The 27920-nt window shown below is 37.1% G+C and overlaps 4 protein-coding genes across 4 annotated transcripts in view; 2 read left to right on the plus strand and 2 right to left on the minus strand.

The window, feature by feature from the left end:
* On the minus strand, window positions 1-24628 carry Smp_160570 (hypothetical protein; the record flags this gene model as incomplete). The annotated part of the gene is made up of 12 exons (XM_018799168.1): window positions 1-881; window positions 1506-1870; window positions 4011-4298; window positions 5406-5628; window positions 5675-5783; window positions 5833-5915; window positions 5952-6099; window positions 6137-6369; window positions 7659-7752; window positions 10562-10657; window positions 10738-10988; window positions 24553-24628. The coding sequence occupies 12 exons, from the start codon at window positions 24626-24628 to the stop codon at window positions 1-3; spliced, it is 2847 nt and encodes a 948-aa protein (XP_018650983.1).
* Smp_150900 (hypothetical protein) lies at window positions 11982-12269 on the plus strand (the record flags this gene model as incomplete). The annotated part of the gene is made up of 1 exon (XM_018799169.1): window positions 11982-12269. One exon carries the CDS (start codon window positions 11982-11984, stop codon window positions 12267-12269), a length of 288 nt encoding a protein of 95 aa, XP_018650984.1.
* On the minus strand, window positions 12328-13241 carry Smp_150910 (hypothetical protein; the record flags this gene model as incomplete). The annotated part of the gene is made up of 3 exons (XM_018799170.1): window positions 12328-12711; window positions 12743-12969; window positions 13004-13241. The coding sequence occupies 3 exons, from the start codon at window positions 13239-13241 to the stop codon at window positions 12328-12330; spliced, it is 849 nt and encodes a 282-aa protein (XP_018650985.1).
* Window positions 24346-27920, plus strand: part of Smp_070710 (farnesyl pyrophosphate synthase) — a gene marked incomplete at its 3' end in the record, with an annotated part of 11644 nt that continues 8069 nt past the window's right edge. Inside the window, exons 1-2 of the mRNA XM_018799171.1 lie at window positions 24346-24362; window positions 25676-25827. Coding sequence (XP_018650986.1) covers window positions 25693-25827 — 135 coding nt within the window. The 5' untranslated portion in view covers window positions 24346-24362; window positions 25676-25692. The remainder of the gene's footprint in view (window positions 24363-25675; window positions 25828-27920) is intronic.

The raw sequence follows: 27920 nt of genomic DNA on the forward strand, positions 1-27920 counted from the left end.
TTACTTGAATGTAGGAAGAAACGAAGAATTATAGTACTGTAATGACTGTGAGGGACTTGGAACAGATGAATCAAGATTGAGATGACCAGGCCAAAAAGAACTATTGGTATGTGGGTTTGTGAGTGTATATGAATTAGGAGCAGCATATGGGGGTAATGATCTGGGGAAGTTCATTAGATTGAGTGGAATTGAAGGGATTTTATGGTTAGTAGACTGATTAGCATACACGGGGGGGCATACAGGTTGAGAAAAAGATGTATGATTATTGAGAGTTAAAGGATGTTGAAAGGTATTTGAGGAATACGAATGGTAAGGTAAATTGCTGGCCGGATGCGATTCTAAGTTATTTGAAGTATGAACTCGTTTCCTTTCGGTAGGTGGTTCATTAACACCTAGAAAATCAGCAATAGCAGATAGTCGTCTTCCAGTTGAGTTGTGGAAATGGGAGTTCGTGGCTGAACCCTGGTTAACTTCACCTCTCATTCCACGCCTGAAATATCTCGGGGTTTTTATCCAGCTCTGCTTTTGAGCTTTTTTAAGTTCACAGCGTTTTGAAAATATGGTGTACGCGTCGAATATTTTTTCATCATTGGTAAGGTTATCTGATGCTGGTTGATGCATTATATTCTGTGGTTCATATGGGTTAATAAGTGACTTTAAAGGAGGATTGTTTTGCGCATGCCGATTAAATGACGTTGAAACGACTTGATTTTTATGAAACTCAACACCTCTTTGAGGTGAATTCGGGATTTTATTCAGTCCTTCTCTGTTTATGGGTACGGGAGCATAAACAGGCCTTGAGACGTCCAGGTGAGGGGGGTTAACATGCTCCGAATTCGTAGTCAAAGGTGCATTGTTTGCAGTTGAATCTACGGAAGTGCCTGACAAAACGAAAAATTGATATAAGCTATAAATAAGAAACTAATATGATTTAAAACATATACATCTTAGATAGCCCCTAAACAGTAGACATGATAAGGTCAAGATATTTGTAAGAAACTTAGTGGTAATACTATTTAATACCTTATGACTAATAAAATACTATTACTGAGACAATTAGATCTTTCTTGCTGAAAATAAAGGTCACATTTATAAAAATGTCACTCGTGTAGTTAACAGTTTGGTTATTATAATATAAACTCATTAGACGAGTTTATTTTACTGGTTGTATCAAATGATTAAATAGTTGTAGAAACATTGTATGACTTTGTAGGAAAGTATTGGCTCTTAATGGTATATCCATCTTATGAATAGAAGCAACGTATAGGGATGCTTAGCTGTTAAAAGGTAAAAAAAACTCTAGGACTTCAATAACTGGGAATTCGCCTGAGGCAGTGACTTATTAATTGAAACACATGGCTTTCCGCAAGTAAGTCCCAAGTTCAAACCTCGTATCACTAGCCTTACTGCAAACAGTATGAATTAAAGTATATCATTTTCTATTTGACAAATCAGTCACATCAAACTTAACATTTTACCAAACGACAGAATAAGTGTTGACTTACAGTGTACTGGATCTTCAAGTCCTGATATTTGATTATAACTAGGAGATATATATTGCTGATTATCTCTGTTGACAATCTGCTGACTGGGATTTTTAATCTGAATTACGTTGATATTCTTTTCTTTTAACGTTGGATTCAGACCCCTAGGCAACTGTCCGGAAGATTTGAGGGCATCGATAGCTGATAATATTACGTTAAATGCACTGCTAGATAAAGCTATTCGAGTGCTACTCTCTCCTGGATTAGCATTACGTTCATCTAAGCTTCCAGTGTTTGGAGGAATCGGATAGTTGTAATTCTTGTATATAGGAACTGAAGGGCCTACTGGAGTTCCGAGTGGTGGGAGAATTAATCCTTTGTCAAATCTTTTAAGGCAATGGATTATTAAATTAAACAGAAAAGATATAGTTTTAATGATAATTTGAAGACAAAAAGTGTCAATACAAAGTAAATAATTGGATAATTAAAAGCATTAGTTTTGTGCAATCAATATCGATCCAAACAGATAGTCAAAGCAACTACGAGGTATTTATTGACTTGAACACATACGCAAAAATAATAGGTTGTCTGGGATTTTATTCATAAGTATTTCATTCTAGCTATATAAATTATGAGGAAAAACAGTTTTTTGGGGGGAATAGGCGATTTTTATGACTGAGGAGTCAGCAATTATTAGGACTTTCGTTGGAATAATTCTACCGACTGAAACACGTTTGGTTAAGTCTGTTAACTTTGTATATTGTACACTTTAATAATCTAGACAAAAAGGTGATAAAAAAACTCTACAATTCAGATTACTTTGTTAGTAAAAAGGTAGAGAATCTCTGAATGATAAAGCCGGGTAGTTGTAGTCATTGATGCTAATCAAATGATCGTTAGAAAGTACTAAAACAGTGAGTTGGGTGAGCAACAATTCGCAATATATTGCTTTTTATTTCTTCAATGAGTGTATGAAACATGGAAGTTACAGGGACTTGATACTAGATATCTTCCTACAAATTACTAGCTATGTCATTATGTAAAAATGGTGAATTAGTGAGTTTGTAAACTTTAATTGATTGAGACGTCTAAGAAATGGTTTACATATGCCTACCTCAGTAGTACTCTAGTCCGAACAAGGGCGAGTAGTTAGAAAATCTAAAGAAGTCTAAATTACAAACGTACTGTAGTATCAGTTTATGGAGTTTTTAAATGCTGGGTCTGAAACTTCTCCATTTGGACCAGTAAGATATTCGAGACCCAAGGTTCAGGGCTTTAAGTTATCAGGCTCATAAAAAGATGTTGAAGTAAAGCTGATGTATTCTGAACACTTTTCAATTCAAATTGTTGAGTACCTTTGTTTTAGTTACTTAGCACTTTTTTATGTCCATTTTACGCTGTATTCATAAAAAAGTGGGGAGTTAGACAGATTATAGTGGTGTAAATGTTTCCGACTCAGCCCTTTATTTGGGACATGTCAGACCTAAGTTTTAAGTTGCTCGCGTTTATTTGTTTAATATTCACCATAGTCGTTAAATATAAATAGATTTTCAATGATAAGACATCAAAATATTTCCAGGTAAACAAAGGTTACAACATAGGAAAATCCTATAATCATAATAATAAAATTCTGCCTATGAATAAATTCACTCAGGCAAAAATATAACTACATTTAAATAACGTGGGAAAATTGCAGCATATAATAATACTGGCGACAACAAATAAACCATGATGTGTTCATATGCCTGTTGTGTAAACCGTGATCATGATAAATAATATTACAGTTTTAGCGTTACAACGAGATGTATTTTTCTTAATTCGTTAAAGCAATATACTCTATAAAACTAACAAGGTTATATAAAATGATGTACAAATGTTGACCGAAAAAGATGCCCCATTCCTAAAACTAGTCAATTTCTATAATCACTATGAAATGATTATCAATGTTTATACTTGACTTTATTGAACGATTGATCGACATGTTTGTTACTGATGTCCCGTCAAAGTACAAAGATTAGATGTTACTGAGGTAACTCGTTCCTAATGATATCTTTTTAAATGAACTCAGCTTGTTAACTCACTAGTTAAATAACCTGAGCGGTGGCTTATTGATTAAAACATTAGACTTTCAGCCACTAAGTCCCAGGACCGAACTCCGCTCCACTTACTTTGGCCTGGGTAACTGGATAGTATAAATAGCCTTTACACCTAGAGTGTAGCTCATACCTACGTACTTGGTGAGTGAGTGGATTATTTGTGATTATTTAATTAGATAATCAAAACATTGAACGACGAATATATATATTTTGCAAACCCAGTAAGAACATTGGTTTAAATGATCTAGCTAGAAGTGTTTTATTTTATTTACTAATCTTGATTCTAAAATTTTCCGTGGGAAATGAGCGATGGGATTCAGTCAACACACTTATATAACTACAATTTTCCCAATTATAATCAAGTTAGTAAATTTACACTGCCAAGCATTACAAGAAAGAATTGAAGAAAATATGTATTTCCATTACTTACCGTGACTTGTAATAATGATTGTAAGAAAAATCATGTATAAAAGAGCAATGTTGAACCGGAGAATTCTCAGTATTTGATAATTTATTAGCCTGAATTCTCGCTGTAGCAGACACATCTGCTGCTGTTTGTCGAAGGTTTTCTTCATGTCTACTCTTCAAAGTTTTTAACTTTTCTAAAACCCAGTCGGCTTCCTTTGTGAATTGATCCGTATAAGAGGAGTCTCGTCGTAATTTACCGCTTGAATTAGATGCTTTTAATTGTAATAAGCCTTCATGTTCCAGCTCTTGACTAATGAAATAGAACAAAGTTTTTATAAACACAAAAACAAATTATTTATCAAAAGTAAACACCCGGAAAATTATTACCTGTGTTCTCTTTTTAGTATTTTATCATTTGAGTATCTCCAGATAATTATCTGTAATTACCCAACTACAAGACCAAAGTGAGACTACGTAAAACGTAAACCATGTAAATTCATTATTATCAAACATTTCATCTGCTTTTGCTTTTGCCAGGTTATCTTAAAATTTTAAAACACCAAAAAAATTTTTTAAAGTGCACTGTGAAGAAAGAATGCATTAGAAGTTTGTTTTAGACAGGCTTTAAAACAAAAGAATGGAAACATTCCTATAGTTAATGGGTTTCATGAGTACTAGGGAAGACAAAACAGTTTTCCACAGCTTTCTGGTCAGAGATGATTTACTGACTGATGTCAGTTTGTAATAAAAACAAACGTCAAATCGGAAATCAGTTTATTTTAATAGTATTTTTGATTATGCAGTTCGCATAGTCAGTGACGCTAAGAGAAGACAATATAATCGAGAGCTGATCTTAGAAGGAGAATTACTTTAAACTGTTTTCCATAATGATATGGCTATCGATGTTTGAAATTTTATTGCTTTCTAAGAGGAATCCTCCTAAATTATTCGTTTTATGATATTACAGTTAAATAGTTTGAAGTTTCTGCAATTTTTAAAGAGATTAATAATTACAAAAATATTAATTGGAATGTGGTGTAAAGGGTCAAGAGAAGTGAGGGATTATTTCGAGTGCTAACAGATTAAAAAAAAGATTACTTCCGAACATTTGCACACCGTGATAATACCGTTACTTATGCAAACTATTTTAATTAGGAGGTTGGAAAGAAACACATCGAAGTCACATCCCGGAAAAATACAGCAAAGTAAAAGATTATACTGTAATTTCCAAGCTCATTAACCTAAGAATATACAACTATAAGTAGCGTCATATTATCAGATAGTATGTAACAGCTTGCTGTATGAATATAACTAGCAATCTCTTGATTCGTATAATTAATATATTTTGAAGCTTAAAGTACTTGACTTTTCAAAAACTAGGATATGCAAAAACCAAGTTAACTGAATGTTAACGTACATATACTTTTCACAGTCTTCATCTGTGATTGTAACATCCTCTACAAATTCTCCGTTAAGTTGTATATCCTTGTTTTCTGATGTAATGGTGTCCATAAGAAATTGAGACTTTCTGTTTGGTTTGCTTGTGTCACCATCGGTAACACTGTTTCTTTTTTTATCGATCGATTTCATGATAACATTATAACGTGCATAAAAACTTGATTCAGAATCTGGAGTGCTCACTAGATGTACATAAAGTTATTGGACATAAAACAGAAGGTAAAATACCTTCTTCAGTATTTGGTTCTTCATCAGAAGAATCTTCTCTTATTTCTCCTTCTTCAAGGTCTCCCGAAACGGGAGTATTAGAAGCGGAGTGCTCACAAGTACGCGGAGGCTGTATAGAAAGGTAATTATAAGAAGTTAATAAAGATTTGTATTCTCACCGATTTTCGACACTTCTCTTTTAAAAGACGTGCCTCATTGTGTTCTTGGATAAGACGTATAATTTCGCTCTGAAGATCAAAATCTAGTGAAATTAATTCCATATGAAATCAAGGCTTACCTGCTACAGAATGTTCTTTGATAATAAGACGTTTCCTTCCTTCGAAATCTTCTATCTTACGAGCATATACCTCCAATCGACAAGCTTGAAGCGATTTATCACTATAATCCCGGTCAATAATTCTGAACAGAGGTAAGTAATATGTGTTCTGGAAAACCTTTAGTATATTGTTTTGATTAACTTACAAGATATGTTTTTCTATGGACAATACTACACAGGTGATTTATCACTGACTTTTTTGGTAACCACTGATTACAGAGACTACAAATATACAGACATTCATCCAGTTCCTGTAACTGATACTCGATCATATAATTGAGTCCTATTAGAGGTTGAGTACACACATCAAGAAACGGTTGTATTTTGGCAGTAACTTTTACTTGAGCCTGACGTTTACCCTTCAACAAAGAACGATCTCCTACAATTATATGACATAAAAAACGGTCACATCTAAACGATCAGAAAAATATGAGTCTTATTTCTAAATGACAATTTCTATTGGTAACGTTAGTCACTCTCAAAGCAAAATGTTGCTAAGGTTCCTAGATAGGCATTAAATATTATTAATACCACTCAATTTGTCCATACTTTTCCGACGTTACCTCTACATGCCTTACCATATGAACAATTTGCAGTGGCCACAAACATGCTCCCCATACAACTGATGCTGTTTAGTTTTTAAATACATGCAAGAAAATATAATACAGATTATAATGTATAGGGAATCCAAACAAAATGCTACACTTCTTTTTCTTTCCAGGAAAAGCTAAGACACCGCTGTTTTGCTACTATACAGCCCAATCAGATAAGTTCATGTTTAGATGTATAAGGGGTACTATCTTACTATAAAAATAAGTATCATAGGCAATTTTGTAACACAATGAATACGAGATTCACATTTATCTAATAGATGATGGAAATTTTACTACAAACCATACTTTAGTGATAAAAGAAACCTAATTTTAATCATACCTATGTGAAACTAACTCCTTTTGGAATATTATTTTACAGACTAGTAACTAACAGGATCAGAACGATAGTTTATTTGATACAAAATCATTGTAAGAATGGGTAGGAAACCAAGTAAACACTATACTACCACTACTACATTCTCTATGAGCAAGAGCCTCCATTTACTGTTAGTATTAATGGTGCGAAAATGTTTTCCTAAAGTCAGTTAATTAGTCAACGTGATTTGAATCCATTAGGCTGGAAACTAACTCAAAGAATTTGTCCTGAATATTAATCCTGATAGAAACAGATAGAGGTTGGAAGACAATGAAGTTGTAAATAGTTGTTGCTTCTTTACTATCTGACTGACTGAAAGGCACGGTTACAGACATAAAAAAGTCAGTATAAAGATTTAAAGTTCCCACATGTGTTGCAATTGAATCGCACACAAAACGATTCTAATATAAATTTTATCGACTCCATATATAGGTACTTTTCTTGTTAGTTGCATATAACGACAAAATAATTGAGATTATTCGTAATACTAAGCTCTTTGAAAACTATTACTTTGTTAGTCACCGATAGTTAATTGGAAGTGAGATAAAACCAAACCAGAACTAAGGAGTCGACAAGCGATCTAAGCAACCAGTAACTATTAAATAAAATAAAACAACTATGTTGTAGGAAGATAAGTTAAAAGCAAACAATAAATGATTGTAAAAATTTATCTGAGTTCAGTTTTTATTCTTGCCTTACCAGTTGACTCAAAAATAAAAACATTTTCTCGATGTCGACGTCCATTAAGATGTGAACCAAGAGCTTTGTGAGATGGGAATTCTACTTCACATAACTAAAGAAATATAAAAGGGATTATTTAAGATGTAACATAGAAGACTGAAGGAAATTTGGTTGGTTAGTATGCAGCTTAAAAAATAGTTTTGGTGTATGGATTGACTAACGGTTGGAAAAACTTGCAATATCTGGGATATGTAGCGCTACTTTATTATCGATGTTGAAACTACTAGTTTAACACTCAACATAGTAAGGAAGTAGTAACCGAATAGTTATAATAACACAGAATTTTATGTATGGGGAATTATACTACCTAAGTTTACTCGTTAATGTGCTCCACTAAACCAATAATTGAACGGGTCAAATACACCCCTACTTGTCAAGATTTAAAAAGCCAAATATCATTACAGCTCAAAAAGTATAACTCGGAATGTAGCATACAAACTTATCTGTAACTACAGAGATACATTGTCACCTGCATGCTGTTCTGCAAACCCCACCTGTAGCTCTTCTGGAGCTATTGTCGGTCTCAATACCACACAAAGAAGGGGGGTTGGTGTGGGGTCGGCAACCTCATCTCGTAGAAAAAAATCTTACTAAAAAACGCCAACCACATTAAGCAAATCAAACCATTCAAACTTTGCCCTGGGAGTTGAAGGAAGAATTATGACGATTCAGGATGAAGGCCGGGGTTCTTCGGAAGTCACGAGGCCAATTCCCCTTCTAACAACGAGAACGAGGTACACGGAAACGTCTGGACAATGTGGGAGACCAGGAGGGCCAGTCAAATAGCAACGAAAATGAGATACAACCTGGCAGTACTCAGAATCAGAGAAACCCATTGTACCCAAGCTGGAAAGGAAAGGGTATATACGGGAGAGATGCTGCTGTACTCCGGTCACAAAGAGGAAAATGCTCCACATACTCAGAGAGTTGCTTTGATGCTGTCCAAAGAAGTACCAAATGCACTTATGGGATGGGAATCTCATGGATCCAGGATCGTCAAATCATCCTTCAGAACAAAGGAGGGAATTGCAATGAGTGTTATCCAATATTATGCACCCACCAACGATAGCGATGACAAGGATAAAGATTAGTTTTACAAGAGGCTGCAATCGATCATACCGAAGTGCCCAAAAAAAAGAACCTGACCATCCTGATGGGAGATCTTAACGCCAAAGTCGAAATGAAAAACGGTTATGAAGATATTATGGGACGACATGGACTGACTGGGAGAGAGAAACGAAAGTGGGGAGAGATTTGCAAATTTATGTGCATTCAACAAATTACTTACAGGCGGCATAATATACTCCCACACAAACGCATGCACTAAGCACATGGGTCTCACCGAATCAAACCTCAGAGAACCAGATAGATCATATTTGCATCAGCAAAAAATTTACAAGGTCAATGGAAGACGTGAGAACCAGGAGAAAAGCTGACAAAACTTCAGATCACCACCTGGTGTTTGCAATGATGAAATTGAAGCCAAAGAAACACTGGAAAACTAGGGAAACAATAGTACAAAGATTCAATACAACGTTCCTCCAAGATACTGACAAACTCAACCAATTCAGGATAACTCAACGACAGGTTCCAAGCCTGACACAATCTACTGAAAGAAACTACTACGAAGGACAACTGGAAAGGGATCAAAGAAGCATTAATTTCAACGTGTCAGGAGGTTCTGCACCGCAACATACGTCATCGTAAGGGATGGATCTCTATCGAAACCCTGGGTGAGATTCAAGAAAGGAAGACAGAGATCAACAACAACCAAACGAGAGCAGAGAAAGTCAAGGCACAAGCTGAACACAGAAGCAAACATGCAAGTGAAGAGGAACACTAGGGCCGACAAGCAGAAATATTTGGAAAACCTAGCAACGACAGTGGAAAAGGCTGCAAGACAAGGAAATATGAGACAGCCACAAATTTTATTTGTACGTGTTATCAAAGCACAGCTTTTGTATCAAGGGGAGACTGGGTGACCAGTGTTGAGGTTAAGCAAATACGGCAAGTCAGTTGATGAGTGTGAAATGGGAAGTAAATGAAGTGTTACGTATACTAAATCACCGCCTACCTAAACGCTCAATGTTAGTTGGAGTAAGAATAAATTGAAGAAAAGATGAGTTGCCAAACCAAGATGTAACATCATTCCATCGAACTGCTGACTTGAACCGAAATGTGTTGGTAGACACGAATTACCTACTTAAGGTCCACGAGATCAGTTGTAGATTTCGGGTGATATTACTCAAAATCTATCACAGTGCCATAGATGTATTCATACTTTACCTTTTGAGTCTGAGTATTCCTTTGCACAAACCTTTTTATTCCATCTTTTAGGACTATTTTCAATGTTTATCTTTCTTCACTATCAGGCCTGTTACAAGTATTTTGAACCCTATGTTATTTATCTTGTTAGTTTCCTCTTGTAGTGTCCATTTTGCCATGGATGATTGGGTAAACACACATTTATGTGAGGATCTATGTTGATTATGACTGACTCATGAGTAAAAATGATACGAAAATGTCATAGAATAGACTAGTTAACACACAATCATCACGATTCTGATGAGTTGTGGAAAAAGTGTTTCGTGGGCTGTAAAGTATGTCCAAAATGCAAACTGAGGACGAATAAATCTACGCACCCAATAGTTCTGCTTTAAATGACTCAGGGGTTGTTATTACATTTTTCTTCACAATAGAAAGATAATATATATTAACACATTCTAACAAGTTCTGCAATTTATGAGCATAAGTTTATCTGTTAATCAAACATAATATTTAATTAAAGTTGGGAATTTTCTATAAAACTCGAAACTTAAAGTAACTAAAACGCATCACAGTTATGTACGTAAACACCTCACCTCACAGTAAAATGATCCAGATAATCCCACAATAGAGTTAAGTCCATTTAAATACTGCGATTTCAACCATTCGTGATGTTTTACCTCCCAGTTCTCCTATAAAAGACAGATAGTTATACAATCCATGTGAAATAAACACAAAGGAACACTAATCGGCAAAAAGCAGTTATTTTTACCTCTAAGACAGTGGAGTCAAATGAATTTATTCCACTAGACTGAAGAGTTCTTTGAGTGTGTGTCACACCACGTATGTGTAACATGAACGCACGCTCGGTACCAAAGTCTTGTTTGCAAGTTACACAATAGTGCTGCGAGCCTTCACTGTCATCATAATCATCATTTTCAACATTTTGTTTACAAACAGTCGGTATGTCAGTGGACCCCAATCCCAGGTAGTTTGCAAAAGAAAAGTTCTGGTCACATGAATCTAAAATGAATTAAAAATGAAAACTCACTTAAAATTTCTGAAACAAAATGCTAAAATAAAAGCCTTGAGTTGAGTTATAAGGAACTTGAGCAATAATTTAGGTAGCTTTGTGACAACTGATATCATGGTTATAATAAACAAACAAAAGTAACTGATGTATTTAAACTAGACGTTGGATGATTCAGCGTTTTTCATCACTGATCGATATGTCATCCCAAAGTTCGATACCGGCTGAAGGTTAACACCGATTCAACAAAGAGTATAATGTTAAGAAGCCCATTTGGATATTTACTACGAACTCGTTAAATGAGAAATTCAGGCAACTTATAGTAACTTATTACACGGTCAGGTGCAAGAATGACACGAAAAGTCGTGGGGCGATCTGGATTTTTAATGATTAAACCACACAAATAAGGAAACGCAGTACTTTTCAAATTCTACTCCTGAGCTACAAAGTTCTATCATTCCATAAGCTTCAAGTCACATATGAAACACAAGAACGGTTAATGTAAATTCTAAATTAAGGGTTTACGGATATGCGAAATATACTTGTTAATCCATAAAAAACAGCTCAAATGATAAGATACAGAACATCAATGTTTGAAAACTAGTAAAAACAAGTATTGATAATTTATTATTTTATTTAAAATGGCATTACAAATAGGCAAAATGTTTACGTAAAGAACACTTAAGTATGAGAAGCAAGTTGGTCTTATAAGATACTTGTAGAAACTGTCAGTAGGAAACCTGAGATAACAGATGTTTAGTAGAATAACTTAGTCTATTATAGGGTCAGCATTAGATCGGTAATATCTAGATGGATTTTACATGGTGCAAGGAAATCGCTATAAACTGTGTTCGATTTGAATGAACTTATTTTGGTAGGGGAACATCAGTCTTTAGTAAATAAACAGAACCAATTCAAGACAACACTGACTTTATTGAACAAACTAATAAGGTAAACATTTTATAAAGGAGCTCAAACATTTGAGTATGGTAATTCAACCAAAGACCTGGAACTCAGGCATTTTGGACACTGAATATTTACTTTTAGAAAACCCAGCTCAACAACAGCAGAAAATATTGACTACTGATCATTTGCAGCTGATTCTAATGACATTTGGATACCTTCATAAGGGAGAAGCATACATAACGTGTATTTCGTATGCTAAAACCTGTTTCTTGAAACAGTATCCTGTGGTAATCGTCAAGCAGCACAAAGAAAAGTATGTTGGCGAATTTCCATATTATTTGAACTGCATCCTCAGGTTGCCCACATAAAATGTACCTTCGAGGTCAATATAACAATTCGAGTACTCAAACTACATCTAGATGATAGTCACTCCCTTAAAGATAGAAACCATAAGTACAATAATTTTAACTCACAATAAGACATAGGTGGGTTTTTATTGCAGCTGGAATCCCCTGACACCGAGCTGACCCACTTTTTATACATGTCATCCCAATCTATGCCGAGTCCTCGGCTTAAATTCACAAATATTTCATACCACTGAGGATTGGTGCGGGCGATCCAACTCAGGTAATTATTCCAGGATGCCCAATCCCAATCTCCGGCTTTAACATAACGATCAAAATATTCCTTCATTACGGCATTCGGGTCGGAACAAGGATCCAGTATCTCTGAGTTTTCCGAGCTGACCTTTTCTATTGAAACTGCGTTATCTTGACTATTATCGTGATCCACAGTCCCACCTGGTTTTATCTACAGAACTGAGAGGGAAATACAAACATACTTTCTCTTTATCTCGATTCTCCTCATCGGAGCTCTCGTTGCACTCAGGATCGTTTTGCTGAACAGACTCCAAAAGTTTGCCAAAATAACTGATCATATTCTGATAGTAACGAGTGTAATCCGCAGCAGCGGATGCCGAATATGTTGTATTTGAGTTGGGAATACTATCAACAGTTTGACGTTGGACAAAACTTGGAGTGTTTTGAAGGTTGTTAGCTTCAACTGAAACTTAAAAATGCCATTCTATAAAAAAGTATCAAACCTTGATGAGAGATGTCACATCCCATTGTTGTCATGCTTCTTAGTCGTTGAATATATTTAAGGTACCTGTAATACTCTTCCGTAAGCTTGTCATACTGGGCCTTGTAATCTTCGGACTTGTCGCCACCATTTGCGTACCACTCGCGAAGTTTCGCTGAGTAGTGGGAAAAGTAGTCAAACATTTGCTCCTCATAGTTTTTGATCTCTGCCAATTTGTCTGCGGTCAAAAGATGCGCCATACTAGAAGGATATTTATCACGTTCTGAAAGTAGTGTGCCTTGAGGATGTGCATTTAATCAAGGATTATTCAGTCAAACATTTGTTAGGTTGGGTGAGAAAGGTGAGGAAATACAAAACAGTCACAAACCAGTCGAAAAGTGCGCAATCACGGGACACTTTTAAATCTCCCAATGTATTTGGCCTTTAGAGCTCAAACTTCAAGTGTTGTCGTGTTCAAATAGCAACGTGATGGTTCCTTGGCGTCAGCATACTAATTATAGAAGTCACTAACTAAATTAAGAACGATATAAGACTTCAATAACTTAAGGCAACGACATCATTATATACCGTGTGTGACTGAGAGAAGAGACAACATGAATATATCACTGGTACCATAAATCCTTTGTGTGGGAATCGACTGAAACTGCTATCACCGTTTTAATTGAGAGTTGACTCTAATGTTCGCATATCCATATCATGAAAAATCTCACATTATTTCACGACTCTTGTGTATACTTAGGTTAAAAAGTAATACGAGTTTATCATAAGGCTGTTATGAAAAAAGGGAAAACACTAGAAATATTTAATTTCTAAATACGAAAACTGACTGTGATGTGTGAATATTTAAGTCACTGTTAAAAGATCATATGTATGTCGTTTGGTGATTTGTTTGATATATTTTGCAGACATTATTTGGACAAAGTATGTCGTTCCAGAATACAGTGCGCATTAAAGCAAGGGAAGATTTCTGTAGCTGACTTTCTGATTTATAATGATTCGAATTACCGAAAAAGATTTACCGCCCATTAGTGAGATCAGGTACTTTGAACTATGTTTCAGCCATTTGTGTATTTAGCTACTCATATGTTAAGCAGAAAATGTTCTTTCTACTCAATAAACCAAGTCGGAAGACTTTTGGAGTATCTTTAACTGGTCATAACCGTAAAACAAACAAGACTCCTGAGGCTTTTAATTATTGTGTGTGAAGTTCTCGAATAATTCCTGTCTTAAACATTCTTCTAGAATTTTTTGTGTTTCGTCTTCTACACACCATAATCTCACTCACTATAATGTATGTACACCACTTGCCTTTGAGTGTTGTTGCAAGTTTAAGTTACTTCTAAACTTTATATCTTTAAATTGTGGTAATCAATACCAAGTTAATAGGCCCCTCGTGAACGAATGTAACCAAGCATGCAGGTTTTCATTAATGTTAATCAGGACTCAACATTGATGTGTAATTAAGGCCCTCGTTTAAAATCATATAGACTATAAATTTAGTTGTTTTGGTTTCACTAGGGAACACCTATTATTATTTAAGCTACCAATTACCTTCAAAAACTGGGGATATATGTGTAAACTCCAAAGTTCCTAGAATTCAAGCAGTCACCTACCATAGGATTAACAGATATTTTAGCATCATGATGTGAAAAAGCAAACAAAATGGCGGTGACGGTACTTACAGAACAAAGGTAAATACGAGATAAACAGTGCAACTAGTTATTTATAGTGGTTTCTCAACATCGTCATTACGTTTTGTTGCGACTTAAAAACCACAAGAATTGATATTTTAAGAAACTCAATAAAATAATATCTGTCAACAAACTGACCGATTATTATAATCAGTGTTGTTTTCTTGTAGTCATCTTTATCTAGCGGAATATTTCAGCAGTTTTCTTTAAGTGATACTTGAAAGGCTATTGATATCTCGAGAAATATTTTATGTAAGCTGGCTAACGGTTGTAGGAGATGTGTGACACGCCTTACCCACCTGTGATCTGTTGATGATGCGTGACTAAGAGCCTTTACTTAGATATGTCTGCAGATAAAATGAATCTGAAAAGCTAATTTATTTAAGCGTTGAAGACGCCACAGGTATTCGGAGTTCAACAACGCTTTAACCAGTAACACCTTCTATTATGAATCGTATCCACCGAGTGAAATCAAAAGACAGAAGCGAGGAGGTTCGAAGATATATTTGATAGGTTATCAATATATCGTGCATCGAGTGATCTAATCTGGCTAGCGATTGCAGGAGTTGTTGCACAAGCCTTTCCCACTAGTGATCTGGTGCAGATGCATGACCGAGCGCCCTCAGCTAGGTGAGTCCATTAAAACTAATGTGGTCAGCATCCAATGTCGAAGACTTACAGAGCTATTCACTTTTAAGATTTATTTACAGTTATGGATCACTCCCCCTATTGTGAGGTAGTGGTAACCCTAAGACGTGACCAGCCAGAAGTTTGAACCCAGCGATTTTTTCGTAGCCTGCTATGTCTAGCAGCGTCTGGTCGTCTTTGTTTACTATAAGGGATCATGAATTACAACATAGTAAAAAGGAAACATAGTGCAATGAAAATTTCGGTTCCTCGTAACCTTCATCGCTCTTATTGCTGTCTTTTCCAGACGTCCTGTTAAAGAAAAAAAGAATACGTAAGTGCATGTCGACGTACACTTGTACGCGCGTTAACACATAAAGCGGGGGAAGAAAGATAAATAAACCCTTACACATGCGATAGCGTAAAGAAGATTTTTAAAGAATTTTTTCTAGGGTTTTTTTCTAGAAAACAAAATTAAACATACACATATTAGCAGAAATTTTTTCGGAATAAATGTATAAGTATAAGCATAGTAAACTTTCTGTTATATATAATACAAAGGAAAATCGAGATAGAGCAAAATATTAACTGGTGTCTTACGTCCAATAATCGTTTACACGTTCTCGAAATCTTACTCTTCTTCCAAAAAGCGTTGTTTTAACATTATTTTCAAATACTGCCGAAGTATCAACGTGCGTGATGACTGTCGGATGGAGTATTATAAGTGTAGGAGCCGTGTTGTTCGCTTTCACCGAAGGAAAATCGACGTGAATAGGGTTTCCTTCTAAATACTCTGCATTGATTCAATCGATGCAGATGCTATTGTGGGATCCATTTTGTTGGTTTTGTGTGTGAAAATCCCTCCATGTATACATTTGCAACTTGTTCTTATTGTTTTCTTTAGTTGTACATTTTGTCAGTCCTTTTGATGCCATTTGAGATGATAATGTTTTATTTCAACATAGTTTTCTCATTTTACTTTCGCCTTCACTGTGTTTCTATGTTTCTTCCTGGACTGTACTTATGTTGTTTTAGTTGATAATTGATCCTGGCGGCAGCCTTATTGTTTGTTCCTCCTTTGATTGTGTCGCTTCAGTTGACTGTGATTGTAGATTTTGATTGTGAACTGAAGCACTTTCCCAGAATTGGAAACACTTTGTGTTATAAAGCAACAAACTATTATCCTTTGAACCGATTTTTAAGTGACCTATTCGGGAAGGATAGAGTAACACTTATTTTCAGGTGCGTTTGGTAACTTTCTTACATTCCTCATGAACTTGTCTATTTATTGCAATTTAGATCGATTATTTAGGGAACAATTATTGGTTGAATAACTGAGAGGTAATATTTGTTTAAAGCAATCAGTCCCTTTGATAAATTTTGATAATGTAATAAGAAGACGAAGATTATCAGACGTATTGTGCAGCGAAGGTCATAATCAAAGAAAGAACGAGGTTCATGCTTCATTCAAAACATAGACGACATGAAAACGATTGTGTCACATCCCACTGCGCTTACCAATTTAAATGTGTGTGTGGTCACACATACATAGGGAGGAGCAATCGTGTTCTGAAAATTAGGGTGGGTGAACATGTACCAAAATGGTTGCAAAAACAAATACAGTCGAATGACCCTATAAGAGTAGAGGATAAACATCCATCATCCTCTATTGCCAAACATATAATCGAAACAGGTCATAAGATTGATCTTAACTCGGCTTTTGTGGTGTTGTTTAAAAGTGTGAAAAGGCGTATACTGAGGTTTGTTGAAGCCTTAGCTATACGAAAATTCAAACCCCTTTTGTCTATTCAAAAACAGTTTGTTCTCTCCTTAAACCTACTCTGGTAATATATGCTTATTATCCAGAGTGTTATATGTCAAATTGTTTTCACATTATTTTTATTATTATTATCCCTGTCTACTCTTACCTCCGCCCAACTTCCAGTCTAGTTGACCTTTCATTTTTATATATAAATGTTCCTAACAAGTATATGTGTGATCATATTGTTCGAAATGTATTGCGCTAATATATCACATAGTTCTGATAATCTTCGTCTCCTCATTACATTATCGAAATTTATGAAAGGGACTAATTGCTTCAAACACAACAAAAGCCGAGTTAAGATCAATCCTATGACCTGTTTCGATTATATGTTTGGCAATAGAGGATGATGGATGTTTATCCTCTACTCTTATAGGGTCATTCGACTGTATTTGTTTTTGCAACCATTTTGGTACATGTTCATCACATAGTTCTGATAATCTTCGTGTTCTTATTACATTATCAATATTTGTTTAGATATTAATGTACATTCGTATTTATAATGAGATTTGGAACCACTATTTCTCCAATCACATAGTCTTATTTCAAAGGGGCAATACCGAGCGCCTAAAATAATCAGACAGTTATTCTTCTGCCAAGCCTTAGTTTGGATCTTATTGCTATCGTTAGTCCTGTTCCTATCGGCTAAATAGTGCCTAGGTTCGCGCTGAAGAACTTTGAGGGGTCCTTCGTATGCTCACATGAGAGGTCGTCGATGTGAGTTTTGACGTATGAAGGCATGTGTACCATATTGTAGATGAGGTTGAACGAAAACATCAGTTGATTGCGGTCGAGTGGATACAGGTTTGACTGAACGCATTGGGTTTGTAAGCCTACTCATTTAGGAGTTTAGATCCATGTTCATCGAAGAAAATGAGGGATCCACGAATCCTACTGGAAGTCGAAGTGTCGTTCCCCAAACGAGTTAAGCTGTAGTGTATCCAATGTCAGCTTTCACTGCATTGAAAATACGTAGTAAGGAGAGTGGAAGAGCGTCGGTCCATTGTGAAATGTTTGCAGCTGATAATGAAGCTTTTAGTTGTCGGTGAAAGCTTTTTACGAACCCATTTGCTTGTGAGTGGCAGGCGGTTGTTCGGAAGCGAGTGATTCCCAGTAGTGTGATCAGACACCAGAAAAGTTCATATTCGAACTGACGTCCACGGTCTATAGTGATATTTGAAGGATAGGTGAAATTTACCACTCATCTTTCGACGAAGACTCGAGCCACTGTTTCAGTAGCGATGTCTTTTATGGGTACTGCTTCTGGTCCATAGCGAGAAACGTTCCGTGCATGTTTAAAGATAAAAGTATTTGAATTTGTTAAAAGTCCTACCAAACGCGGATGGACAAGTTCGAAACGAACATAGGGAGTTTTGAAAAAGCCTAAGAGACATTTGTTGCTTCTAATCACCTCAGATTTCTGGCAGCTTACACAAGAGTGTGCCTACTCCTTCACGTTTCTCTTCATACCAGGCAAACAAAATCGTTCTGTGTTAAACCTAATGGTTGTACTAACGCCTGGATGAGAACGTTTGTGCAACTTATTAACGACGTTACGTCGATAATGTTACCTTGCCTGATTCCATCTCTTTGATCCGTAATTTCAGGGTTGTGGGAGATAACTCATGCTGAAGATCAGTAACTTCTTATCTAAGCTGGGCAAGTTTAAGAAGGTCGATTACTTGGAAACTGTTTAAGGGAGTTAGACGAGACAAAGCGTCTGCAACTACATTTTTGCCTCAAAAACGTTTGTATATCTGAAGTAAACTGCGGAATGTAGTCCAGTTGTCGAGATCCACGAGGGGATTACTGGTCGGAAGTCGAGAATAGGGAGAGGGTGGGAGGTTTGTGGCCAGTGGACAGAGTGAATTCTCGGCTTTCTACTGTGCTGAAAGTGCTGTACATCACAATACATGATTAGGAGTTTCCTACAGATAGTTCTATACTTCGATTCAGTGTCTTGGTATGGTCTTGAGAAGAATGCTAATGGTTGTCGGGTGTTGCTTACCTATTGTTGTAAGACTCCTCCGATTGCCGAGTGATATACGTCTGCCGAGATACTAATGGGTGCTTCTGTGTCCTGGTGTGCGAGCACAGTCGTCTTTGCGATAGGCTCCTTAACTGTGAAGAATGCTTTCTTTGCATTGTCCAAATCGATTAGTTTCGCATTTCCACAAAGTTGGTCGGTTAAGGGTCTCATGAGAGACGCATAATTTAGTATGAACTGTCTGTAGAAACTTATGAGGTCGTTGAACGTGCGTATTTGCCTGACTGTGGTCGGTTCTGGATGATCCAGAATGGCTGTCACTTTACTTTTTAGAGGTCGGATGCCTTGAGCATCAATAGTATTTCCGAGAAAATCTAGAGAGTCAGTGACTTGATTCTTCCGAATTTTCGCAGTGATACCTTGTTTTTTGGAGTTTTTCGAAAACAAAGTCCAAATACTGGAGATTCGATTTTCTGTCCAGTCATCTACATTCATGTGTACGAAGTTGGGACTTTGAAAAACGTCACCGATGAATCTTTGAAAAGTTTGTGCAGCATTTCTTAGGCTGAAAAGCATGTGCACTAATCCATAGAGACCGAAAGGTGTGACGATAGTGGTTTTATGAATGTCGTCAGCAGCCACAGGAATTCAGTTGTATATTTTAACCAAGTCGATGTTCGAAAAAACAGTCGTACATTTCAAGGTGGCTGTGAAATTGTGTATGTGAGGTGACGGGTAACGATCAGGAATGGTTATTGCGTTCAATCACCGATAGTCACCAGTTGAACGCCAACCACTGCTGTACATTTTAGGGACTATGTGCGTGCGGGATACCTATGGGCTGTTTGATGGTCGAATGATTCCTAACTCTATCATGTGGTCGAATTCGTTTTTGGCCAACCTCAGCTTTTCGGGAGCCAGTCGGCGTGCTTTCGAGAATACAGGTGAACCTGTAGTCGTGATGTGATGGGTAACATCACTGGTTACACACGGTAATTATTTTTCGATTGGCATAGTTTGGGGTATTTATAGGATGTTTGTTGGTATTATGGATCAATTATGTGCTTAACAGTGACTGGGGACAATCGACAGCCGGAAAAGGAATTTACGCAAACAGATGAGTATTTCTGTCTACTAACCACCGTTTGAACGTGCCGATAAATAGATTATGATGTTGTAGCAGGTCTGTACTAGTGAATGAGATAGAAAAATCTGAAACAACGAAAATCTAATGAATGGGTTCGCGTAGACCCACGTTAATATAAACATATAACCTACAATATGTGGCAAATGATTTCCCATTCTCCACCTGTAAGTTAGAAACTGGTTCGTGAAGTCGATCGTCGGAAATTGCCGGAAGAACGCCAACCTTTACATCAGTGTGCACAGGGTAACGAACTTTTTTCTTCACGTTGGTGATGTATAACAGACGGCTATATTCGCTGGATATGGTTGCCGTTGACGCATGCGGGCGGGGAGCATTTTTCGCGCCGGATGGTTTGGAATTCTGAAAACGGCAGAGGTTTTTGCAATTTCCAGAGGACTTATTATACCTACTACGGAACCAGAACCAATGATGGTCACCTGTCTTTCGTGATCTGGGGACGGATCGTTTTCGTAAAGAACTCCTCCGATAAGTTTGGGAGCATTTACGTGTCAGAGTATGACAGAGGGCTGTGACGTCAATTCGTGTCAGTTGAGGCTTTTCTTTGACTAAATTGACCTCGGAGCTGGGAGTCCTGGCGATCTCCAGGATACGGTTGACAGATGCATCTTGTTCGTCCACAGAGTTGTTTTCAAATGAGACAAGCACTTCCCACACCTGTTGGGGAAGCTTTGACAACAGTTGTTTAAACAGGTCCTCGTCCATGGCCCGTCGACCGGTAAACCCTCGCATTCGTAGCAGCATTTCTGTTACTGAGTCCTGTTGCAGGTCTATGTTGTGGAAGAGTTGGTATAACCTCCTTTGGTCTGTCAGGTTTTCACGTTTAATAGTAGCCTTTTTAAAGTTTCGTAAAGTTGCGAAACATCACTAGTAAACATAGTAGGTGTGACATACCTGTTGAAATCGCGTGGTAGTGCCGTCACTACTGTGAGGAACTGTGCACGTGGGTCTGTCACACCGTGCTCGTGGAAGTCAGCTTCTTCGTAGCAGAGCCAAACTTGGATGCTGTCGGGCCAGAATGGCGTTAGCTGAAATGAGGGAAACGAAAGAGGTCAAATCTTAAGTAACTTGGTTATCTGTTTTATTATGATGAAGATATATATACTAGTGGACGAGAAAAAATTATCTGAAATTCTGAGAATAATATCACAATGTGTAAACGTAAAATTTAAAAAAAGATTCGGTAATACAAATGAAACTGAAAATCAACTCATACGGACAACATACCAACATGAACATAAAATGACTTCCTAATTTAAACCAAAGATAATACCAACATCAGCACTTCTACAATACTGACTTTACTTCATTTTTAAGCACAAAATACTTATACTGGCCATAAGTTAAGCTACTAATCAACGGTTACCGCTGCGCGTCTTAAAGTGACCTGTTATAATATCACTATACTAAATCCTACTTCATTATTATGATCCCATTTTGTTTAACTTCTAAATAATCTTCACGTGGGTTTTCATTTTGGGCGTGTTGAGAATTAAATCAAGCATTTTGAGATTATCACATGTATTTCCTGGTCAGTTGCTACCGCCTACCTTTTGATTTGTTTTTCAGTTTGCCAATTCCCTAAGGAATTTTACTATTTTTTAGGTAGCCTCCAAAGCGCAAAAATCCCACTCGATTTGGTATCAAACCAACGTCACACTGATTCTGGTGCGGGAGTAGAGTAGTGGTATTGGTTCTAACCACACGATACTCGGGGCTCAATATAAGATAACTGAGAAAAGTCACATCCAGTATCTAGCAGAGGGAAAATCAGTAATAGTGAATACGGGAGCAATGAATCGAAATAGCAAAACTCGGCCTCGCAAGCGTGGTCACTATGTAAAACCTATTGCATTGAATGCAGCACTCCCTACCCGGCTCAAATGTATCGTCAGCAGTGTTAGACGTCATATTGCTGATTGTCAAGGCAAAACGAGTCAGTAAAGAGCATGATGTGACTTCCATATGAGATCTTATAGATAAGGTAGTTACATCATGACGAATCTACAATTTTAGGATTAGATCTATTATTAAACAAGTAAAGATAAATGTGGAAGTACTAACTTCAACGTGTCAGGAGGTTCTGCACCGCAACATACATCATCATAAGGGATGGATCTCTATCGAAACCCTGGGTGAGATTCAAGAAAGGAAGACAGAGATTAACAACAACCAAACAAGAGCAGAGAAAGTCAAGGCTCAAGCTGAACACAGAAGCAAACATGCAAGTGAAGAGGAGCACTAGGGCCGACAAGCAGAAATATTTGGAAAACCTAGCAACGACAGTGGAAAAGGCTGCAAGACAAGGAAATATGAGACAACTATATGACGCAACGAAGAAACTGGCAAGGAAATATGGCAAAATGGAGAGACCAGTGAAGGACAAATAAGGTAGGACAATCACTAAAATTCAAGGACAGAGGAACAGATGGGTAGAGTACCTTGAGGAACTCTCGAATAGGCCAGCCTCACTGCATCTACCGGATATCGAAGCAACACACCCAGACCTTTCTATAGCCGTCAGTTCACCAACGAAGGAAGAAATCTAGATAGCCTTCAGACAAACTAAGTGTGGGAAAGCAGCTAGACCTGACAATATGCCAGTGCAAGCTCTGAAGTCAGACATAGAAGTAACTGAAAGTATGCTCCACGTTCTATTTAGGGAGATTTGGAAGGAGGGACAAGTGCCAATGGACTGAAAGGAAGGACACATTATCAAGATATCAAAGAAAAGAGATGTGAACAAGTTTGAAAAATACAGAGGCAATGGTAAAGGGTTCGACTGTGAACCTTTTTTAGTTAAGTCCTTTTAATATAAGAAAGTGATACTAGTTACTTGATTCTAGCTACTCATTTTGGGACTTACGGTTATGGTGAGATCACTCACTGGACTATCAAGATATTAACTAGAAGCTGAGGTAAAGTGTGTTGGTCTGATTACCTCTAAATTTATAAGATTAAACTCGAAGCTGAAATAAGCTATCTGTGAGTACATAACCGAACGAACGGACTTTGAAGGACCTGAAGCACTTGTAGCGGTAAGCAAATCCATAGGATAGGCAGTTCTGTAAGTCTCCGGAACTTATTCCGACCTCGTTAGTTTTGCTGGACACAACCTCGCTGAATGCTTTAGGTCACGCATCCTCATCAGATCATGAACGAGTACGCCGTACTACACACTCTTCACAACTACTAGCCAGCTTAAATCAGACGCTTCTCTACATAAAGAATACTTTAAAAATATATCTTCGAACTCATTCATCCCTGAATTCCGATCTGTATGAGTATGAGATTATTCAATTGTAAAGTTGTCACGGACGAAATCGTCGTCAACTCTGAATATCTATGGTATCTTTACACCCAATGATGCTATGGCGAATTTTTAAGTAGATAAAGTTTTCTTGCTTTTTCAGCTTAGCTATATGCCTAGAAATCGTTCCTCTAGACAATGGTGCACTTCCCTCCAAAAGGATAAGGACACTCTGGAACGTATACAACGTCGAGCCACGAAATCAGTTCGGGGACTCAAATTCAAACCTTATGAAGAGCGCCTCAAATCACTTAACCTTTACCCGTTAGAGTACAGGCGTCTTAGAGGTGATCTTCTTATGACTTATAGTATCCTTAATGCTTCTGGTCATCCCCTTAAACATCTTCTTAAGCTTAGTCATAACACTAACCTGAGAGGTAACACCCAGAAATTGGAGACCCTACATAGCAGAACAGACTGCAGACACAACTTCTACTCCGTTAGAGTTGTCAAGTGCTGGAATTCGCTGCCGACTGAGCTAGTCCAAGCGACCTCCCAGGAGTCCTTTAAGAGGAAACTTGACTTATTCTTAAGGACTAAGGATAACATATTATTATGATTTACCAAATTCTTTTTTTCCCCTATTATCGTCCATATACCTAGGTTCTTGCCTGGAGGTATTGGTGATCTACTGCTATCAGACACGGAAGCCCGTTAAGCGAAAGCTTCTTCTATTCCGTCCCCAACCATTTGAACCATTTGAATCAAGTAATTGAAGTACGGATTCAAAGGTGTCGTAACATCAATAACACGCTAAGGTAGGAATGATCTTCGGTTTGGAATTATTGACTGATTGCTTGGACTAATACCTTTAATTGTGCAGCTGCAGTTAGTTAAAAACTAATTGAGCTGGGGATTTACACATATATTATCGGAGTATAAACTCCACTGGCAATTCCAGCCAACTGATGGAGTTGTGTATTGCTAACTCAATAGTAATTTGTTTACTTTTAAATGACAAGAACGGCCTATCAAATCTTTTTTTAAGCGAGTTAGCATTTTGTGGACGTTCTTGTACATTCATAATTTTAATCTGCTTTTAATTATTCTATTTAATCTATTTATTATGGCATTTTCGCTGTGCTATACCTTAGGATAGTATATTTTGTAAATAAATTTCATATGTAAACACTCTTGCATATCCAACCCATGGAATCTACGAGATCTAAGAAATATTCCTCATGCCTCTAGTTAGTGTGTCAGTAACTCGATCTCCTTATTTCAGGGAAAGTTTTGCCCGTTTTGGGTGGATTTTGAGGAAGCGGCAATAAAAAATATCTGGAAAATGGCACAACCCCTCCCCCAAATTCTTTCTAGCTTTGGAGAAAATCCTCGAAGTTTTAAGGCATTAACTCAGAAATAGCAATAGGTAACGAATACTAGGTTCGAAAGCACACATGAAATTTTTTTAGCTACAGTAGTACGTTACTGATACTCAGGATTACCTGGTTTGTCATACATCGCTCTGTTTTTCTGACTATACTGCACCTCAGCTAACAGATGTGCGAGCTTACACTTACGGAAACTTCTCAGCTTTTTTTAACAGAATGACTACCAAATGTACATCCATCCATAAATCCCCCTTAATTGTGTTCATTGATAGTTTGCACTAGAGGACGTGTTAGATGTCTGCAGGTAATATATTCATTCCTCAAATCAGAGTACCTTCTCTAAAGTGGGTTGGAAGTGGGTAAACAAAATCGAGTGATATTTTGCACCCAGGTGCTCTGGGCCCTTTTTGGACATCGCTTTGGATAAGTATCAGCTGATCAATAAGTACTGAAAACACTTGTTAAGAAGCAACATACAGAGCGCGGTTTACATGGAATATCTCATTCAATTTGTATATTTTTCAACCTCTTTTAGGGCAGTTCCATAAGACACCAAGAACATCCTACACTTTAGTTTTATTGGTAAGCGTTCAGAACAAAGCAACTAGTGAGCTTGGGTAACATAATCCCAATTTCATGTTAAAATTGTGTATTACGTGTTCGTTCAGTCACATTTTGTTGTTAATTCACTCTTAACTTGAATAAAGTGTCAATTTTGGAAACTTTTTTTGACTTGATAGAATTATAAAGACACGTAATGCCAACCTCTGATATACATATTAAATATCGGGAAGTTAAAGAAAACTTTGAAAATTACTTCAATACATTCGTCAATCTGTTACGTCATGTTCATCCAAAAAGTCTTGAATTGGCCGAACAACATTTCCAAAATGTAAGTGCTCATTTTTTCACTTATTCTTTGATAACAGTTCGTTCCGTCCTACTTTATGGCTGTGAAACATGGCCGGTAAGAGTAGAGGATATTTGTAGGCTATTAGTATTCTATCATAAGTGTCTTCGAAGCATTGCTCATACATCCTGGGACCACCGAGTAAGTAATCCAGTTGTTAGGAAACGGATATTAGGTAAGGATGGCAAATCAATTGATAAAGTTGTGAATCTCCATCAGTTGAGATGGCTGGGACACGTATTACGTATGCCTAACCACCGACTGCCTCGACGAGTGATGTTTTATGGTGTAGGAGTAGGTTGGAAGAAAGCTAGGGGTGGCCAGACCAAAACGTGGCACAAATCCATGAAGTCACTGACAAGTGGACGGAGCCATGTTGGTAGGTGTAGACTATCTGGTTGTCATCCGCGAGGTGATAGCAACCGATGGTTAGAGACCTTGAGTGACATGGCTCAAAATCGTTTGCAATGGCGAAGGTGCATCCACTCTTTGTGTTCTCACAAATTCTAATCTTCTGAATTCTTCATATCCTTTTTTCTCTTTTCAAATTTATTTCACTGGGTTATACCCCTTGAATAACATCTTCAAACCCTTATCTTTCCGATTACTGCCCTGGTACGGCCGAGAGTGGGGAGAGTTCGCTCTCCCTTTCGAAATGCTCTCATATGGCCACGCGTATATAGCCTCTGCCAGGGAAGTCCTACTCACTGCCTTCTCGTGGCGGGGGTGTTGTTTACGAAAATAAGAGGACGAAAGGCGAATGTCCGGCGCTTTAACCGTGTCTGGTGCCCTTTCGTGCCAATATTTTTGTGTTCAAATAAATAAAAATAAATAAATAAATAAATGGCAACTTGAACTGATGTACGTACGCACGAAGTTCTTCGATTTTACTGTCTGTCTGTGTGCCTGTTTATATTCTTTTATAAGCACATTAGGCTTTACCAAGACCTCCAATCTCACAGGTTATCTTGCCAGGATTTTTTCCACTGTTTAGGCAACAGAATGACCCATTCTAATTCGTTCTAATTATGTCACTAAATATATTTCACGTTATCGTAAGTTACCTTGCTTATTTACATTAGGTTAATGAAGGATCAAAAATTACCGATTATATGTACCACTATTCGAGATATTTGTATGAAATACTGAGACCCTTTAGACAATGTACATAAGAATAGATACACAAGATGTCATAATGAAAAATTACAAATTTAACTGGGAATATCTCGTTGAAGAATGAGTAGTAATTTTGATTCTTTTGAAGCTCCTTTGTGAGTCCTGAGGATAAGTATATTTTCTAAGAGGCCTTTCTCAAGTCAGACATCACATTATTTGTCATCATATCATTGCATAGCTTTTGATGTTGATATTCACATTTGAATTAAATTTTGTGGTATACATGAATTGCTTACATGAGATTTCTCATAAGCTGAACTGCCGGTTCCTAACAAAAATGACGTTGGTCAATTAACTCACTTCAGGCATGAGTAAAAAAAGGGCTACTTAAATCACGTTTGAATAATATGCACTGCTTGCTAGTGTTTTTACTCCATACTATTAATAAAGAGTATCTTACATTGATCAAAAACGCTTTATATGTCTTATGCATAGAGATTTTATGTAAAAATATCGACCAATCTAGTTAGAACATCAGTCAGTCATGTACGACGTAGGGCCCAGGCACATATATGCATCAGTCCAAGTTTCCATAATTCATTAGCACAACAAGATGGACACCAAATTCACAGAAGTAGCTACTTCGGTGGTAGTAATATATATAAATAAATATTGCATATAAATATATGATACAGGCAAAAAGAATTGTTTCGTAGAAAGTAATTCTAATCTCACGGTTTGGGGGGAGACAAAGTGTATACACTTATGCCATTGTGATCGATTCCGAGCCATGTCACCCAGAATCAACAATTAGTTACGATAGTCACACGGACCCCAACCAAGTAGCTTGCATTTACTAGCGTGGCTCAGACTGAAAGTTAGTGACTTTATGGATGCTACGTTTTGGTTTGGCCGCCCCTAAATTTCTTCCATCATTTTCGGACGCCGATAAGCATGCC

Source organism: Schistosoma mansoni, chromosome 3 (genome assembly GCF_000237925.1).
Source record: "Schistosoma mansoni strain Puerto Rico chromosome 3, complete genome".
Classification (NCBI taxonomy): domain Eukaryota; kingdom Metazoa; phylum Platyhelminthes; class Trematoda; order Strigeidida; family Schistosomatidae; genus Schistosoma; species Schistosoma mansoni.